The 18648-nt window shown below is 50.8% G+C and overlaps 1 protein-coding gene across 1 annotated transcript in view; it reads right to left on the reverse strand.

Annotated features, from left to right (window-relative positions):
• The window catches only part of ITGA11 (integrin subunit alpha 11), a 109109-nt gene that overhangs the window by 65379 nt on the left and 25082 nt on the right, over nucleotides 1-18648 (reverse strand). Inside the window, exon 2 of the mRNA XM_047738453.1 lies at nucleotides 14130-14241. Within this exon, the coding sequence (XP_047594409.1) occupies nucleotides 14130-14241 (112 nt within the window). The remainder of the gene's footprint in view (nucleotides 1-14129; nucleotides 14242-18648) is intronic.

Here is an 18648-nt window from a genome sequence, read left to right on the forward strand (position 1 = left end):
TCTTGCAGCCAACATGAATAGGGTGGCTAATGTGTTCAAGATGGGGCTGGGAAAGTGCTGAGCACAGCAAACCCCGTGCTGAGGGTGGGGTGTGGAGGGAGAGCCCACCGGACACCTGCTGGTCTTCCTGGTTTGGTCGGAGGGGCTTGTGGCTCAAAGAGCTGACAAGATCTGAACCCCTGGGGGCCAGAAAGATGAAGACCCCTCCGTATGTTTGCCAGCATATCCCTAACTCCCCCTGCTCCTGTGTAACCCCCATCAGAGGTGGGACTCCTTTGTGTGCATTTGAAACACACACATGTACTGTGATGATTAATTTTATTATGTGCCAACTTGACGGGGCTATGGGGAGTCCAGATCTTTGGTCAGACATTATTCTGGGTATATCTGTGAGTGTGTTCTGGGATGAGATGAACATTCAAATCTAAAGACTGAGTAAAGCAGATTGTCCTCCTTCATGTGGGTGGGCCTCGTTCAAACAGTTGAAGGCCTGAAGACAACAGGAGGGCTGACCCTAGCGCCAGTAACAGAGAATCCTTCCCAACGGACTGCCTTGGAACTGGGACATTGCTTTTTCTTCTTTTCAGTCTCAAATGGAAACTTCAGCTCTCCTAGGTCTCCAGCTGGCTGGCCTTCACCCTGTAACTACCCCATCATCTCCTTGGAGCCTCTAGCTTGCTGATGTACCTTGCAGATCTCGGGACTCGCCAGCCTCCATAGTCATGTGAACCAACTCCTTATAATCTCTTTATAGATATGTGTATGTACACACACACACAAACACACACACCCTATGGGTTCTGTTTCTCTGGGGAACCCAAATACAGCTACATAGTGCTTGTTATATTCCAAGGGTTTTACAGGAATCTGATGCTGCCAGTGATCCACACCCTCATTCATTCAATGAATCGTGAGCGTTTATTGAGCTCCTGTTAATGCGCCAAGCGCTGGGGGCACAACAATGCACATGAGGTCATCCTGCCTTTGGGAGCTCTCCAGAAGAGCTCACCCAGTGACACGGGTAGGTTAACAGGTCATGACAACACCGCGGTGGTTCTCACAGTGGTGCCCAGACCAGCAGCATCAGCCTCCCTGGGTGCTGGTTAGAAATGCAACATCTTGCCCCCCCAGGCCCCGCCCACCCAAACTCACAGAATTGAAACTAAAAGGGAGAGCCAGCATCTGTGTATTAATAAGCCCTCCAGGGGATGTTGACCCATGTAATCATAATACACAGGGTAACCTGCAACCCTGGCTGGGCTCAAAGCCCCAAATCCATTCCAGTAAAACCCACCCTCTTCACTCTGCCGGCAGAAGCTCTGTATTGGCTCCCTGATGCTCACCTGCTCGTACCTCCCCCCCCCTTTTTTTTTTTAAAGGTTTTATTTATTTATTCGACAGACAGAGATCACAAGTAGGCAGAGGCAGGCAGAGAGAGAGGAGAAAGCAGGCTCTCTGAGGAACAGAGAGCCTGATCGTCCCCCCTTTTTATCAGGGTGGCTCTGAATGTGGCACGACTGGGTCTGTCACATAGGGCTCAGCTCCAAGGTCACTTCCCCCAAGGGGCCTTTCCTGACCACCTGCCCCTCCTATCTCACTACCATGCCTTAACTCCCTTTAGCTCTTCCCCCTCTCTGAAGACGCCATTTTTTTTTTTTTTTTTTAGATTTATTTACTTATTCGAGAAAGAAAGAGCAAGCATGAGTGAAAGAAAGGGGCAGAGGGAGAGAGAGAGAGATAGAGAGATAGAGAGAGAGAATCTCGATCAGATTCTGGGCTTAGCATGGAGCCTGATATGGGGTTCGATCTCACGACAATGAGATCAGGACCTGAGCCCCAACCAAGAGTGGGGCGTTCAACCAACTGAGCCGCCTAGGTGTCCTTGAAGATGCTTCCCCCTCCATTCATCATCATTTACGTTGTAAATGATATAGGCATCTGACCCTTCTCTGATTGCGCCCCTCCCACGGGGTGAAGAGTCCTAGGGGTCAAAGGGACAGGACACCTAGAGCCGAGGACCCCTCCAGCCTGGGGGCCGGGATGCCGAAATCTCCCGTCCAAACAGCTCAGGACAGGCCTCTTCCGTGGATCTGTCTTTCCCATGGTGGATCCTACCACCGACAGGGCTAGAAGAGAGGAATGGCTGCTTGCTGGGGGTATGGACAGAGCTTGGAGGTGCGGCCTTTCATAGCCTTAGTGAATAAACAAGGCTCTGCAGGCCTAGCTACGTGGGGCAGTGTAGTCAGTGGGGACAAAACTCATGCCTGTTACTGTGCAGGCGGGCCCTGGAGCCGGCCCCCAACGTCTCGGGCACAAAGCCTGCCTGACAAGCATCATCACAGCTGCTGACTTCATTCACAAGCTTGGCTTTCTGCTTTGTTCCTGGAAACTTCTGGGTCCACCTCAGCTTACATCCAAACAGCATTTTTTCCTAAGTTGCAGCAGAGGGAAGAGTGAGGGAAGGTGACCGCAAAGGACAATCTCAGCCCACTGGAAGGGAAAACAAGAACCTGACCCACTGACCGTGAAGAACGGAGTGGCCCCCTGTGCCATTTAGCTCAGTGCCCCTCCCCTTCACACACCCAGCTGCCAGTCTCTCGGGGCCACTTGTCCTAGTTTTCACCAGACCTGGAGCTCTCCTTCCTACCTCTGTGTGTGTGGTCCCCTAATTCCACACTCTTGAGCCTGCCTCCTTCCATCCACTCGTCAGTGCCTCTTCTTCCAGGACGCCCTCCTTGATCTCTCAGCTGAAAGCTCTCTCTCACTTCCCATGAAGCTTTGTTTTTACCCCTCCTGTCTGTTTTTTCTCTCCTTTAGACAATTTGCCTCGAGAGAGCAGAGAGTGAGACCCCAATCCACCTTTCAGTCTCCCCTTCGATGCTGGTCAAAGTACCTTGAACACGGTCTAGTCTTCATAATTGCTTGTTGAGTGAATATGCAGATGGACAGTTGGAAGACAGCACTCATTTGGCAAAGACGAGCTGAATCTTCACTCTGCTTCTTAGGGTGCAGGTAGCCAGGACCCCTTCTGTAGCTGGGACAGTGACTTTGGAATGCCCTTGACCTGGTGCTCTCCAGGAGGGTGACTGTGGGTTGGTCTCCATTTGAAGAGGGGAGCATAAGGATCCCCCCTTCTCTTTTCAAAATGTCCAATAAACCTGCTTGTTTTTCTAAGCTGCACTCAAGGTTGCTTTCTCCCCCCAGTTCTAGAACAACTCTTTCCTCGGAAAATGAAATGTAAACACTTGGATAGTTTGGGGAGATGTTGCTCAGTGGAACGTATGGTTTCAGTGTCGTGGCAGCTCCTCAGTTCAAACTTGGCCATGGAAGCCGCCATTCTCTGTCCCATGTAGGCCTGCTTCCTCGGGGTCATGGTCAGGCTGGTGATACCCAAAATGTGACCAGCATACCCAGCCCTGGCTCATGGCACTGCCCCCCAGGCCAGGGGAGGCAATCGCACAAGCACTTATGTGCATCTGGCTGAAGAAGAAATGTCAGAGGCTCTGGGTAGAGGCCGAGGTGCAGACAGGATACTCCTTAGTCCTACTGAGTCTACTGCGGTTTCCGCCAGCAGGATTTGGGGAGCGGAGGAAAATGGGAGAAGAGGCAAAACAACAGATGCCGTTTTTTAGTTTGGGGCTTGTTGTCATTTTTATGGTTAATTCCTATCTGCTCCCAGGCAGGCTTAGTGACCTGGGGAAGCCCCTGTCATCTCTGGGCCTGTGTCCCCACCTGTGAAATGACAGCTTGGGCAGATTCAGTGCAAAGAAGGAGTCACTGAACCCATCGTATGAGCTGGGCACTGAGGATGGAAAGCCAAATGGAGCCTAGTCCACACCCTTAATTGGGAGCGGGCGGAGAGACAAGCCCCTGGTGATTTCAGGGCAGAGGATAGTGCTACGAGAGGGGGCCCGGATGTGGTGGGGATGCAGAGGAAGGGCACTAGCTCAGCCATCTGGGGAGCCTTTCTGGAGCAGGCAGCTGCTAGATAGAGCCTTGTAAGGTGACTAGCCCTCCATGAGGAGGAGTGATTGCTGAGTCCTGACCGGGCCAGGCTGTGGGCGTGCTTCTACTGCACCTGCTGTGGCAAAGGCTCCCATGGGCCAGGGATGGACTCAGAGAGACAGACAAGTGCCTGCCTTCACAGAGCTCAGCGTGAGGTCATTCTCAGCTGTGCTCATGCCATTCATCCCCCTTCTTCCTCCCCACCCGCATCTCCTCAACACCCCAAATCCCCACCCTTTTCCCCTCGCTTGTTCAGAGAACTCTACCTAATGTGACCTGAACTGTGCACAGATGCTTAGAAGCCTACCTGCTGAAGACCATTGCATTTCCCCCCTGATCAGATTAACCCCCTGCACCCTCCCCCCACTTTCCAGAGTCTCTAAATTCTTGCACCTGGCCATGCCTTTGGGTTCAGGAATTGAGGGTCACTCTCAGAGTAAGCCTGGAAAGGAACTAACGCACGAATCCATGAGAACTCACAGACCCCCTAAATCAGTGGTTCCGGAAACTTGGCTGGGCATCCAACTTGTGTGGGCATGTTTAGAGTATGGATTCCTACCTCCACAGATTCCGATTTGGCAAGTCTTGGACTGGGCTAAGGAATCTGTATTCTTTTCAATACTTTCGCAGGCAATTCTGTTCTGCCAGCTTGAGGAACCCCTGGATTATATTATGAGGTGATTACTAGGCTTTGAGATAATGGAAAACAGGATAATAGGAACTGGGGACAGGATGCCCGGTCATAAAACTGTTAACAAACACTACTTAACAAGCATGGACTTCGAAAGCACTTTGTATGAACAAGCAAATAAATTAAGGCACGCACAAATGACGAGGCAGTTGATCATGTGTCTGAGCTTGTGCTAGGTGTTTCCTTGGACATTAACCCAAGTCACCCAGCTGGCTACTGGGCAGCTCTGTGGCCTCATTCTCTCTGGCTCTGGGCACAGGAGGGCAGGACACACAGACACCAGCCCCGAGTTGCATCAGGGAATTACTAGCTATGCAAAATCCTTCGAAGTACTTTCTGTCTGGTTCAGAGCTCAGATTTATTTCTCTCCTCTCCCTTCTGGATTGTGAGTAATGGCTCTTCTTACAGCATTATTATTGGAGAAGCCATAAGGAAGCACGGAGGCAGCAGAGTCCCTTGAACCACTGGATGGATAGAATCTGTCATTACATCATCCCCATCATCCTCCCTCTTGGCTTACAAAATCCCTGGCTCAGTAGTTGGGGAGAAGCAAAGAGGACCTGATGCTATGAAGTAGACACCCGGCTTGGGACCAGACCCCTGTCCAGCGCCCACCTGCTGCCTGCCTGACTCCCTTTCTGCCGCCCCCCACCCATACTTCAGTCTCTCACCAACCCCCATGTGGAGTCACTGTCCCCAGCCTCTTTACCACCAGAATGTCCAGCTTAGGGCTGCCCTGAGATTTAGGTAGGTCATAGCCTAACTTCTAGAACCACCCTCCCCCCCTCCCTCTTTGGGTCTGTGCCAGGCAAAAACAAATCAAAGGAGAGCCCTATCCTTGGGGGTCCTTTGCCACTTTTCTTAACTGGCTTTGTCTATAACTCTCCACATCTGTCTACTTTATTGGCTCAGGGTGACTCATCACAGCTAAACCAGGAATAAGTGATTCAAGAGGGAAAGTGGAAAGGATTTAGAGATTCCACAGAAGGTAAGAGCAACCTTGTCAAGATGGTCTTGAGTCAACGGCAAGCGTTTGCCATTGGCTGTATGTCTGAGGGAGGCAGCCGTGTGAAAGAGAAGAGCCATTGGAAAGAGTTTTAAATCCCCAAGAGCCCTTAATTCTTCACAAAGTAGTCAGGAAAAGCTAGAAGGAGGTATTCTATCCAAGCCTGGAGAAAGCAAGGGTTAGGTTAAGCCGTGGGCCATCACAGTTGAGGTTAGTGAGAAAAAGCATGTACAGCCCACTGATTTGGTTTTATAATTGAATATAACTTTAAGGCATATTTATTCCAATTATGGTTTCCATAAGGAGCTCAGTCTTTCCCATTTTGTAGCCGGACGGCATGGAGGCACAGGTTGTTAGCGCTGAGCTGTAACATCAATGGGAAGCCTAGATCATGGACGTAAGGAACCCCTACTGGCCGGCCTTGCGCCCCCTATTGTCAGTTATGAGAATTGCTGATAAAGGGCTAAGGCGCCATTAATAACCAGTCTTGAAAATTCATTCAATCCTATGAAATTATAGAAAGCCATTCTCAAGATGGAGTGAATTTCAGCATCAGTTTGTTCTCCACGTCATATGAGGAGCCCTCCTTCCCTGTCCTGCGCTGGACCCAGGAAGGACGCTGCGGGTCCTTGAAAGAGCGTGCTGGCAGAGGCCAAAGAGCCAGGTGGAAGAGACCAAAGGCCCCTGAGGGGTGAGTGTGGGAGGGGGGGTTGGGGCGGGGGTGGTGGTGGAGAAGATGCTGAGTTCGCAAATCCCTCCGGCTTCCCTGAACTGCCCAAATTAAATTTATTTGCTTTCATGGAGGTTAGTAACCTGGAGACATTCCTTGCAATGTTTCCACTTACCCTCAAAGCATGAAATGGTTGGCTCTCTGCCTTTTTGTGCTCAGCACTAAGGTTGTTCCGGGACCCTGAGGGCCTCAGGTTGACCAGCTGTGTGTGTGTGTGTGTGTGTGTGTGTGTGCGTGTGTCTGTGCGTGTGCATGTGTGTGCACGTTGTGGGGGGTAACCTGAGCCTTAGCTGACATACTCTTCAAGTCCTGGGACTTCCCTGTGTGGCTGTGGCCTTAAAAAGAAAAAAAAAAAAAAGAAGCAGATGGTGAAGGAGAAAGAAAGGAGAGAGGGAGAGAGAAAAAGGCAAGAACAGAAGCAGTATCTGCGGATGCAAGATGCCTGGAAAACCTTCGTGGGCCTAGTCTCTCCTGCGCACATGGCTCCAGAGTTCCTGCTGTGGGCTCTCCCAGGCAGCTCAGAGCCTGCTCTGTGTCTCTGAGGGCCAAAGGCACCTCGGGCTCAGGTCTGGAAGGACAGCTGTCTGGATTTCCACTGCTCCTGCCCACCCTGGCTCATGCTCTTCCGGGGCGTGCGCTGCCTGCAAGGGTCGGCTGGGGGCCTGGGCCCTGGGCCAATGTTTCCCCACCAGCACAGTTTTTCTCTCTCTCTTCCTCTCTCTGGTGCATTGGGTGGTTTCATCCTGCCCTGGGCTTTGCTTCTGTAGTGATTTATCCTTTAACCAGAATGACTCATGGTACCAGATTTTATTTGTTCCAAGAGAAAATAGCAGAGGGTACTTCTGCCCTGTGGTCTTGGGAGGCTGTTCTGGGGGCCTGAGCCAGGAGAAGAGCTTAGGCTGCCCCACAGTGTGATTTTACAGCAGCAAAGGCTGAAGCTGCCTCAGGCCTGACTGCCCATAAGGGCACCAAGGAGGAGGAGGGACGGGCTTGGAGAAGACCCGCCATTCTGCCCAAGCAACAGTCGCTCGGGCCCTTTTCCCCGAAACCTCTCCCCGGACACCATATTCTTTTATGGAGCATAGAGCCGCGCAGGGAAACATAACTCCAGCAAAATCTGCCCACAGTAGACACTTCCTACACCATCTCCTATTTCACCTTCAGGAAAGCCCTTTTGGGCTCTGGCATCATTGTGCCCATTTCACAGATGAAGAAAATGTGGTCCAGAAAGTGGCTGTAAGGTGCTCCGTTCCCCTGGCTTGGAAAGTGGCTGAGCGGAGAACAGAACCCAGGTCCATGTGGCTCCGAAGCTTAGACGTCTCCTTAGTAAAAAGCCCCCTCAGTGTGCCTTCATTTATGTGCCCAGGCAGGACACCTGTGCCAACCATGAGACCTGCCACAACCTCAAGGGAAGGGGCCACCGATGAGAGGATGGAAATCGGCCCGGGCTGGGACAGGAGAGAATGGCAGGGCCAGAGGGCACCCTGGGCTTAGGCTTGACACCTGGTGTTCGTGGATACATTCCAGTCCACTCCCAATTCTATCATGAGTGGGACTTATCTAAGAATGTCCATTTAGACTGTCCATGCTATGAAAGAATCAACACCTTACCCCAATTAGAACTTAGGTGAAATAGGTATCACCTAGTAAGGAGCAGGGCGAGAAATCCGGAAACTAGCAAGAGGAAATGAGCAAAGAGAAGAAAAAAGAATATCCAAAGGAAAGAGAAAGCAGAGGAAGGGCTCAGAGAGACAGGAGGATGCCCAGGGATGACAGTGAGGTGTGAGCGGGTCTTTCTCAAGTCTCACCCCCAGCTGACTGTGGTTCCCCAAGTCCCCATTTCCCCACACATGGGGGCACCTACATGGTTCCGGTCATTTAGTGTCTGCCTGGTGTCATCAGCTTAAGATACCGGGAACAGAAATCTCTAGTCTGTGGTTCTCAGAGTGTGGTCCCCAGATTGACAGCACCAGCCGCCCCTGGGGACTTGCTGGATAAGTGCATTCTCAGGTCCCACCCCAGACCTAGTGACTCTGAAATTCTGGACCTGGCACCCAGGGATCCCATGTAATGAGCCTTACAGGGACTCTGACGCCCCCTGAGGTTTGAGAACCACTTGATCTAGAGTAGGAACTGAAGACTTCACAGACGTTGCACAGAGTCCTTTGGAGAGCTCTTGACTGACTCTGTGTGCCTAAGTTCACATCACGGGCATTTCCATCCATTGCAAGGGCTCTGGTCCTGTATGGGTTTGCCCAGCGCTGTATGCTCCCCAGCTGGGCCCCGCCACTACTTCCCGGAGGGACACTTGGGATAACCCCACCCCCTCTGTGTTGCAGTTCTCCCCTCCTCTGCCCTCTGGGACACTGCACCCCCTTTTGCCCGTACCTCTGATTGTTCTCTCTCCCTCCTCCCCACTCATACCCATAGGCATCCGACAGTGGTTTCCCCAGGCCCCTCCTTCTCTCTGATCGCTCCTCTTAGAATGTAGTTCTCCCAAACACATCTGAATCTTGGCTCTGATCTCCCCGCCCAGTTGAAGGTCTCTGGCCCTGCTGCCAGCTGACGACTTGCACCCGATGACCCTTGGATACTTCAAACCAGTGGGACCAAAGCTTAGCTCATGTTCCCCCAAAGTTGGTCTCCTGTTGCCGAGTTTGGCTTTTCTGCCTTTTTGTTGGCTTCCCAGTCAGCAAGATTTGCCCTCAGTCACCTTTCATACTGTTTCAACTGCCTCCTTCTTGCCCTAACTCACTGGACTCCAACCACACACATTGTTCCTTGAACATTCCAAGCATCTTCCTACCTCAGGGCCTTTGCATTTGCCATTCCCTCCACCTAGAAGAGTCTTTTCTCAGGTATCCATGATTGTCCCAGTCTCCCTTTCCTTCATATGGCTATCACCCAAGCACTGAGGCCTTTCTTGGTGACCTGCATAAGGTGGCAGCACTGACCTCCCCCTGCCCCCCCACTTATAAGCCCTCTTACCTTGCCTAATGTATCTCTGTTGCCCAGATCACCATTGGACAGACAATGGGCAAACTAACAACCTGTCTTGTCCCACTAGAAAAAGAGCTCCCTCAGGGTTGGGACTTTGCAGTTTTGCTCACCATTGAATTCCCAGGACCTAACACCAGGCTCACAAAGATGAATGAATGAACTGTTGACACTCACAAAGCAGGCCCCTTCCTCAAGCCCCAGGCCTTATACCCTCCACTCGCCTAGACTTCCATAGACCTCCCACCAGCCTCCTAACCTCCAGGCTCTCCTTCCCTCAATTCCCTCCTCCACACAGTAACCAAATTGAGCACTCTAGAAATTACAGCTCTGATGAGCCACTCTCCTGCTCTAAAACCTCCACTGGCTCCCCATTGCCTCCCAGATACAGTCCCCTTCTCTGTTGTTCTCCTCACCCTCCCAGCCTGTGACCTCCCTGCTTGGCTTTCTGCACCTTCTCCTCTAGCCACATGGGAAGTGTCCTTTCTCTAAACGTGGCCTCTTTTTTTCCATCTCTGTACAAATATCCATGCTAGTCCCTCCAGTTCTCTCACCCATGTGCATTCTGCCCATGGAAATCCTACCCATCTGAAAGCCCCCTCTTCCACAGCCTTTCCTGATTCCCTCCACTTACTGAATTAGAACTTTCTCCATCACATGGATTCCCACCATCCTTTCTGTGTGCCCTCTCTTGGTATTTATCATGGGGTATTCGGGTTCTATGAGCATACACCCTCCCTTTCTGGCTGGGCTCAGCCCATTTATGTGAATCTGCTAGTGTTGGGTCCTAGGGACACCATTGCCTTGGTTCTTGTGAGGCCAGCAGTGGGGCCAGTGGGGAGGGGCACCTTGAAGGAAGACTGTAGGTTCTAGCTGGCCTCTGGGCTGGGGCTGCTTCTGTTCTGGACCCCCTTGGGCCTAATGAGATCTGGGCTCCAGACCTGGCTCAGAGCCTTACTAATTATGTCCTCTCTCTCTTGCTTTTCAGTTCCTCCACCTGTAAAATGGGGACAAGCCAACTTCTCTCACAAGTTGCTCATGTCCCTAACTTGCACCCCAGGGAACTTGCCATGCCCTCTTGTTCTTAAAGCCCAAAGGGATTTAAGTTCCAAAGGGGCCCCTTTGCGGAGCCCACTAGGGCTGTCTGGCTCCCACTCCACACTGCCCTTGATGGGAGAGTGCCAAATGCCCTGCCTTGCGGAGAGCTGAGGCTTCTCTCTCCAAGGGGTGAAAGCTTCAGTGACAAACTGAAAGCCCATGAGGCCTAGTTCTGTTTCTCTTCAGCACGAGGAGGCTTCCTGCTCCTGGGAACTGAAGACTTTAAAAACCAACTGATTTAATGACTTCAATGTACATGCATTAGAGTCATATGGATTAAATTTCTCTGAAAATACACAGGGGCTTTAAAAGCAGGCTCAGAGAATACTCAGCACAAGAGGAATTTGTTTTCTTTTTTCCTTTTTGTGTGTCTGTGCATGTTGTTATTGTTGCTAAAACCAAGGCATGTGGGAAACTGTTCAAGATGTTTGATAAATTGTGTCCACCAGCTTTGACCAGTTTGAGCCTGGAATTGGGGGCGCCATGGGCAGGAGGTGATGGGCTCAGAAAATAAAGTGGCATCCCCACCAAGTCTGTCCCCTCATCCTCCAACTGTTTCCATGAGGCTTGGGTGCCCTTGACATTTAAGGAGGCCCACAGCCTGGTAAATGGGGGCCCGGCCTCATAGGCGCCTGTGGTGGATGATAGCTGGGGGAGGGACCTTCTATGTGGCAGGGTTGGGAGCTGGGTCTTTGGGCAGGGGCTGGGGAGTGATGTGGTTCCACACTGGCACGTCCCTCCCTCCGGCGGAGATGGTGATCCTCAGGAGTCCCCCTCCCCCTGCTAGAGTCTCCTGGGGGAACTCTTTAAAACACAGATTCTGTGGCCTCTCTACAGGCCCAGGAGATGTGGGCCTGGGATCCAAGTCCATACCCAGGAGGCAGGAAGAGCCTGGGTCAGAGGGAGACGCTCAACCAAGTTGCAGAGGCCCAATCTCAGGTTTGGCCTCTTGCTGGCTGTAAGGAATTCAATCCCCCATTTCCTGCTCTGCACATTCACATTTGAGGTATTCATTCTTTGACCTTGCCTAGCACTGAGATAGGTATGTTCATATCCATTTTACACACCAGCTAATAGATGTGCAGGGAAACAGAGATAGCTTCTCCCAAGACCTCCCCCCAAGCCGCCATCTTTGGATGGCAAGACTTTGCTTGCACTTGTCTTCCCTTTGAGGTGTCTCCTGACAGGGAGTTGAACCAACACAAACCCCTGGGGCCGTCCCCGTGCATCATTTCCAGCCAGCATCCCCCAAATTACACTGGCATCAACCTCTTTCCCTATGATCAACATCCCCAGGGGCTTAGGTCTGAATACAACTCTTGAGATGCTGCCTACAGGACAGGAAAAATGGGGGCCAGAGAGGAAGCAAGGAAGTAAGATGAGCAGGGGTATCCCTGCAGTGAGGACAGGGATTCCTGAAGGGTCCTGTGGGCCCCAGATCGTTCTGCATGAGCTGCGGCTCCCTGGGACTCTGAGGCCTCTCTCTGGCTCTCCCAGCCCATGAGCTATGGCAGAAAACAAGCTAAGGTCAAGTGGCTCCAGTGCAATACCACTCCCCTCCCATGATGTACTCAGATCAGCAAACAGGACCAGGAGTTGAATCTATCCTACATTACTGCTCATCTAGTCCCATCCTCCAAGACCTCACTCAAATGCCCCTCTTCCATGAAGCCCTCCCAGAGACCCCAGGCATGCAGATTTCTCCTTTCAAACTCTGGCTGGGTTTCTTTTATGAGCAAGATGCTGTGCTGGGAGATGATGATGGTGTCCAGGAGGGGAGATATGCCATGGGCCTAAGCGACTCCAACATAAGGTAGGAAGTGATATTGTCACCAGAAGAGAGGGCTTGGGAAAGGTCAGACCATCTTAGGCTAGGAGAAGGATCTGGAGAGCCTCATGGAGAAAGTGGCCTCACAAAGAGAAATATAATGAACACCAGCTTGTATTTTGTCTCGTATAATTTAATTATTTCAGGGGTATTAGTGTGGCCTCCTCAAATGGTCTGTGAATTATTTGAGAGTGAAACCATGTCTTACTCATACTAATATTTTGCAGAGTCTAGTAAAGTTTATTAACAGAAGCTTAATAAACAAATATGAGTCAAAACAATTTCAATCTTGCCAAAGCCAGTTTTATTTCATCCTTAACCCTTCATCCCATGTAAAAAGTTTGAATGTTATGCCTCTTACGTTTGGGCAGGGTGAGAGAGGTTTAAATCATTAATTTAGTTTTTCAAAGCATGTTCTTTTGAGCATCTACTAATTGCCAAGGACTGTACCCCTCATTTTAGGAAAAAAGGTGATCACTATTCAGCTTGATAAACATTATAAAAAATGAAATACAAACCTTATGGGGCAACTCATCCAGTGATGGGAAGGGAAGGTCGGAGAAGTGAAATCTCAGTTGGTAAAAGAATAGGAAAGAAGACTTTCAGTTGTAGCCATAAACTAACTGCAAAAGCTACATAAAACACACGGAACAATTATTTTCAGGCACTGGACAGCAATCAACACAGAGGTCAGTACTTGAGAAAAGGGAACCCCAGCAGCTAATGCCACATTCAGTCTAGCCCTCTCCATGAAGCATTTTCCTTATTTTGGTACGGGAATGGAATCCAGAGAGCAGCAGTCTTGCTGCATGGAGGGAACAGTGATTGGAGTTGGGGCTGAAACTAGGATCTGGTGGGGGCAGGCAGAGGGAGAGAGCCACAGAGAAAGAGACCCCAAAATTCTGCTAAAAATTTTCCTCAGGATCCTTGGCTGGCTTCTAAGTTGTGTATGCATAGTGGGAGACTCTCGAAAATCTGTTAGAGCCCTTGGGGAAGAGATATTAGAGACTGTCCAGTGCTTGGGATATGTTGGGGTACATGCTCAGTCTGAATGGAGAAACTTTAATGAATACTACAGGCTTTCAGTTGAGATCCCAGAAAATCCATGCCCTAGGAATAAAGACCACAGCCCCGAAGTAAGGACAAAACAAGATGATATCTGCCCTAACCAAGGCCTAGGCCAAGCCACAGTAAGATCAAGCCATAGTAAGATCTAGGTGATTTCCTCAGTATTTTAATTGCCTATCAGAACAAAATGTGTACTTCTTTAAAGGAAGGTAACATAACCTAGAGCCTCTACTGTGTACCATTCACAATATTCACCACAGAATAAAACACAAAAATTACTGAACAGGGAAAGAATCAGGAAAAAAAATGACCAATAATCATGAGATGAAATAGTCACTAGAAGCAGACCCGAAGATGCTTCAGATATTGGAATCAGCCACAGAATTCAAAATAACTATAATTAGTATATAAAGTAAAATAAAACAGAATAAACAATAAGCAAATGGGAGAGATAGATAGTAACTATTGGTTCTAGGATGCCTGCTCCCTGTGTTGTTTTCATTCCCATTTTTCAGATGAGAAGATCGAGGGCCAGCTATAGAATGCTTGAGGTTTCACAGTCGGGGCAGACCCTAGGCAGCCGGGACAGGAAATCAAGTCACTGGATGTCGGGGTGTCTGCACATGTGAGAGCCATGCTGGGCAACTGGTGGAGGGGACAGGTGTGGGGAGGTCTAGGGTTGGCTGGGGTGGCAGCTCTCACTCACCACTTCTTGCCGTTGATGTCATGCTGCTGCACCGTGTAGCCGAAGAAGGCAGCCCTGGAGCCAGCAATGATTCGAGGTTTCCTGGTGTCTATGTTGAAGGTGTCTGTGAACCCTGGGATGGGGAGAAGAGGGTAATCAGGCAGGCAGAGGTGTGGGCCCCAATGGCTTGATGGGCCCCACTGGCAGGTCTTGGCTGTAGGAGGAGTATATTCCCCTCTCCTTGGGGAGCCCCCATATGAAATGGTTAAGGTAGTCCCCGCTTGGAGGAGCCCATGGTCTGATGGAAGAAGGCCCAGCCCCGGCCCTGCAAGAGCCATAATCTGATAGGGGAGGCATAAAATGTATTCCCAGGTAGACCAGGTGTGACTGGGGAGACCTGGTCCCTCCCGCTGAGGATTCCTGGTCCCATGGTGGGGGTGGGGACAAGACCACTTCTTTCCTCCTCTACCACTCCTACCTCCAATTCTGCTTCTTCTAGCTTTTGCTATCTTCTTCCATTTTGTTTTCTATTTTCCCTCCTTTCTCCTCCTCCTCTCCCTCTTATTCTTTCCTATCTGGTCTCCTCTCATCTCTGCCTGTTAAAGAGTCAAAGAACTGACTTCCCACCTGTCCCCCAAGCCTGGGGTCCTAATGGTCATGGCTCCAACTCTGCCAGTTCACCACTGCCTTCTGAATCAATTTGCAAAGCTCTGCCTGGCTTCAGTTGGGGACACTGCTTGGCTGGGGCAGTCAATGCAAAGCAGAGGAAGAGTTCCATAACCCTTTCACCCTGGCCTCTACCGTCTTCTCTGTTTGGTTAGGTCACATATCAGTGAACTGATTCTATCTGCTGGAGAGTCTTGGTGTTGAGCCTTTGGTATTCTTGTACCAAATCACAACAAACAACAACTCACATCTGCATGGTAACTTGGGTTTATGGGTCTCCTCATATCAGCCATTATTTTCCCTTAAGGAACCTTGGGAAAATAAGCAAGCATCATCTATATTTGGTAGAGGGGTTTCAGCCCCAGAGAGGTGAAGGAGGCTTGTCCAGGGATGCACAGCAAGTCAGTGGTAGCATCAGGAGCTAGCACCTTAGATGCCTGCTCTTTGACTCCTTCTCTCCATGAGGCATTTTCTGGGCATGTCTGGCCTCCTTACCTATTATCATTAACAGGTCCCAAACTTGGGACCCATGGGATTTAAGGGGTAGGATCCTACCATCAGATCAAACTTTCAGATTAGTGAAGTACAACCAATAGAATAGAATAGAATAGACAGAATGTCATTGTCACCCTTTCATGTGTAGGGCACTTTATGCCTTTCAAAGAACGTCTATATATATGTTACCCTTTGACCTCCAAGATAGTCTTGTGATGTGGGTAGCAAAGGGTAACCCCCTAGACAAGGACTCTGAATGTGAGGCTTGCACCTTGAGTGTCCCATTGTCCTTCCCGTGGACACTGAACCCCTGGGCTGAGTGTTTGAGGATGATACCCAGGAGCACCTACTTGAATAAGACCTATTGCATGGGAGCAAGTAGTTTCTTCCACACTTTCTTTTTTGCTCTGAAAATGGGTACAGTTTCATCATTAGAGTCATTGAATTACAGTCCCAGAGGGAAAAACTGGAATGCCTTAGAGTAGGGATATTAGATATATCTAATGTCAGTTGATTATTAGTGCTGCCTAGAGCACTGAGTTAAGAAAGATTCTGTGCTGAGCAGGCAAGACTACTCTGATCTGTGAGCAGTGCCCGCTAGGGATAAGGAGCATGGCAGCAAGTTGCTATGTAGCTGCCAATCCTGTTTTCACGATTCTTAATCTGCCACATGAATTTAGTGTCATGGCCCAGAGTGGGGGTGGGAGAAGAGGAGTACTTAACCCTTTAGTGCCTTCTTTATAAGGCCCAGACCATGAACGGGCTTCTCAGCCTGGTTAGAAGTGTGCAGCCTCAGGAAAGAGGCTCCTTGTCTGGTGAGCACAGGGGGATCAAGGAGCACCAATTCTTGGCCAGTAAGGGCATGTCATGGAGGAGAGAGGGACACTAGTGTCCCCTGTGCAGAGCTGAGAGGTGGCTATGGACGGGTCAAAGAAGTGGAGTTCTTCAGATGAGGAACTGCAAATCGGTCCCATAAATTAACACACTTACACACATGCACACACCCGTGCACACCATAGACCTGTGTGCACACACACAGGCTCCCACACACAGATGTAACACACAAGTCTGTGCACATGCACACATACACACACACTTATATGCACAGGTCACACACAGTCCCTGATTGTGTGCAACACTTTACCTGGCTGCCTGTGCCCCCTGCAGACACCCCGTGGCTGTCCCTGGTCCTCCTGTTTCTGGATCTGACCTCAGCAGCAGGGGGTGGCCTGGAGTAAGAGGAAGGCGCATTCTGGCTCTTGGGACCCACCCACCTGGAGGGTGAGGGTCAGGGAAAACAAGGCCAAAAACTGTGTCTTTGAGGTCTTCCTGCTATCAGTGCTTCTTGTGTGAACATGGCCAGAGGGATCCTTCCAAGACCTGTGAGGTCCGGTCAGTCCTCAGTCCCTTCCCCTCCACCAGGTTCCTACCCCACACAGTCAGGGCCAGACTCCTTACCCACAAGGCTCTGTGTCACCACCCCCACCCCCGTGCTGTTCCCTCTGCCCCTTATTTCCTGTCCTCCTCCTCCATCCTTCTGCTCCAGTCTTGCTTTGTCAGACCACCTCTGCTCAGTGTCTTTGCCCTGGCTGTTCCCTCTGCCTGGAAGGTTCCTCTCCCGGTTAGCCACATGGCTCATCCTTTAAGTCACTGGTGTCACTGTTTTAGCTCCTTTTTGTCCACCAGCAGACCACCCCGTCACTCTCGATCCCCCTTCTCCATTCCTCCTGATAGCACTGATCACATAATATATATTTGTCTGTTTCTTGTCACCTGGCTGGTATTGATAATATTCTTAGGTTCTCGTTAGTGGCATGAAACACTGCTTTGCCCTCACTGCTTATACTTAGGGCCTGAATAGAGACCTAGCCCTTGGCGCGTAGTCATAGGGACCGACTGATTGGATGGTTGGGGACCAGGAGGCACACGGGGGCTGGGGCACCCTCTCCCTTTCATGAGGAAAAGGAGAAAGAAAAGTCTATTCACTGAGCACTGAGATGTTCCAGGCACGATTCTAGGTATCTAACCATCAATTTTACATTCATTAGTTAAATCTCACACCAACCCTGTAAGACAGGTACTATACCTCTGGGAGGTTAAATAATTTGCCCTAAATGAGAGCAAGTCTAAGACCAAAGAGCTCCGGGCCCTGGGGTGATTGATGTGTTACCCCTGGGGGACCAGCCTTTCATGAGAAGGACCCACTAGGGAGGAAGGAATATTCTTTTCAGAGAAGGGGATCTTCCCTGACCTCTGTCCTCAGATGTCAGCAGGCTTTGTCTTTGGGGTCTGCTGGGAGAAGCACACGGAGAGAAGGCAGGCCTCCCTGTGCTCCTTCCCTCACTTGGGGGTCTGTCTGGGACCAGCCCAGTCTCCCCCCAACCCCCACCTTCAACCTCCCGGGGACAGGATTAGTGAAGTGGGCCACAGGGAAGAGGACAAAAGCCCTCAGGGTCAGGGCGTTAAGTGACAAGGTGCTGGGATTTTCTTTCGGCCAAATGGAGTCAGAGAATGGATTTCCTAAATGTGATGTCAAGTCCGACACCCCGACCTTGGCTCCCAGCAAGATCTCTGGCGCGCTCTTCTGATGGCAGACGGCTTCCATGCTTGGGGAATGTACCCTTCTTAGAGATTTATGGACTCCGAGTACCAGTAAAACCAAACAAAGTTGTTTTTGATGGGAACTGATAGGCCGACTGGAGCAACACCAGGAGCCTGGCTTGCCGCCCCTCCGCCCTGGGTATTGATGATGGAGGGGGGAGATCCACAATGTTTGGGCTGCTCTCCTGGGGACCAGGGCCAAAGTGACATCGGCTGCTGCTCCGTTTTTCAGAAGCATATCTGTCTTTTTAAAAAGCACCAGTCAGTCCCAAGAAGGGATGGAAGACACAGCCCTGAGCTTGAGCACCCCTCCAGGCTAAGGTGAAGGCCACTGCCCAGCTACCAGGTGGGGCAGTCATTGTCCCAAATGCCACGAGTCACGCTGGCCAACACACGTCCACAGCTACTGTTGGCCAACAGCTCCCCGGGGAATGCTCACTCTAGCCTAGGGGGCGGCTGTCGCAAGTCCATTTTCATTGCTCCCCGCCACTGCCCAGCCCTGTCCCGAATCCTCCACGCAGGCCCAAGACCTCTGCAGACTCCTCTTGTGTGAGTTTTCCTCTGGCTCCCTGCGGGGCAGTCCCCAGGGGCCCCTTTCTGAGCCCCAGACACCCTTGCTTCCTCCCGCCTCGGGACCTTTGCCCCTGCTGCTTCTTCTGCTTGAGCCTCTCTGAGGAAATGGATTTCTCACCTTCTGAGAATCTGTGCTAAGAACCAGTACTTGCTGGCTTCGTCCTGCCTTAGTTTACCTCCCGGCCCTCTGACTTAGGTACTCACA

Source organism: Lutra lutra, chromosome 7 (assembly GCF_902655055.1).
Source record: "Lutra lutra chromosome 7, mLutLut1.2, whole genome shotgun sequence".
Lineage (NCBI taxonomy): Eukaryota > Metazoa > Chordata > Mammalia > Carnivora > Mustelidae > Lutra > Lutra lutra.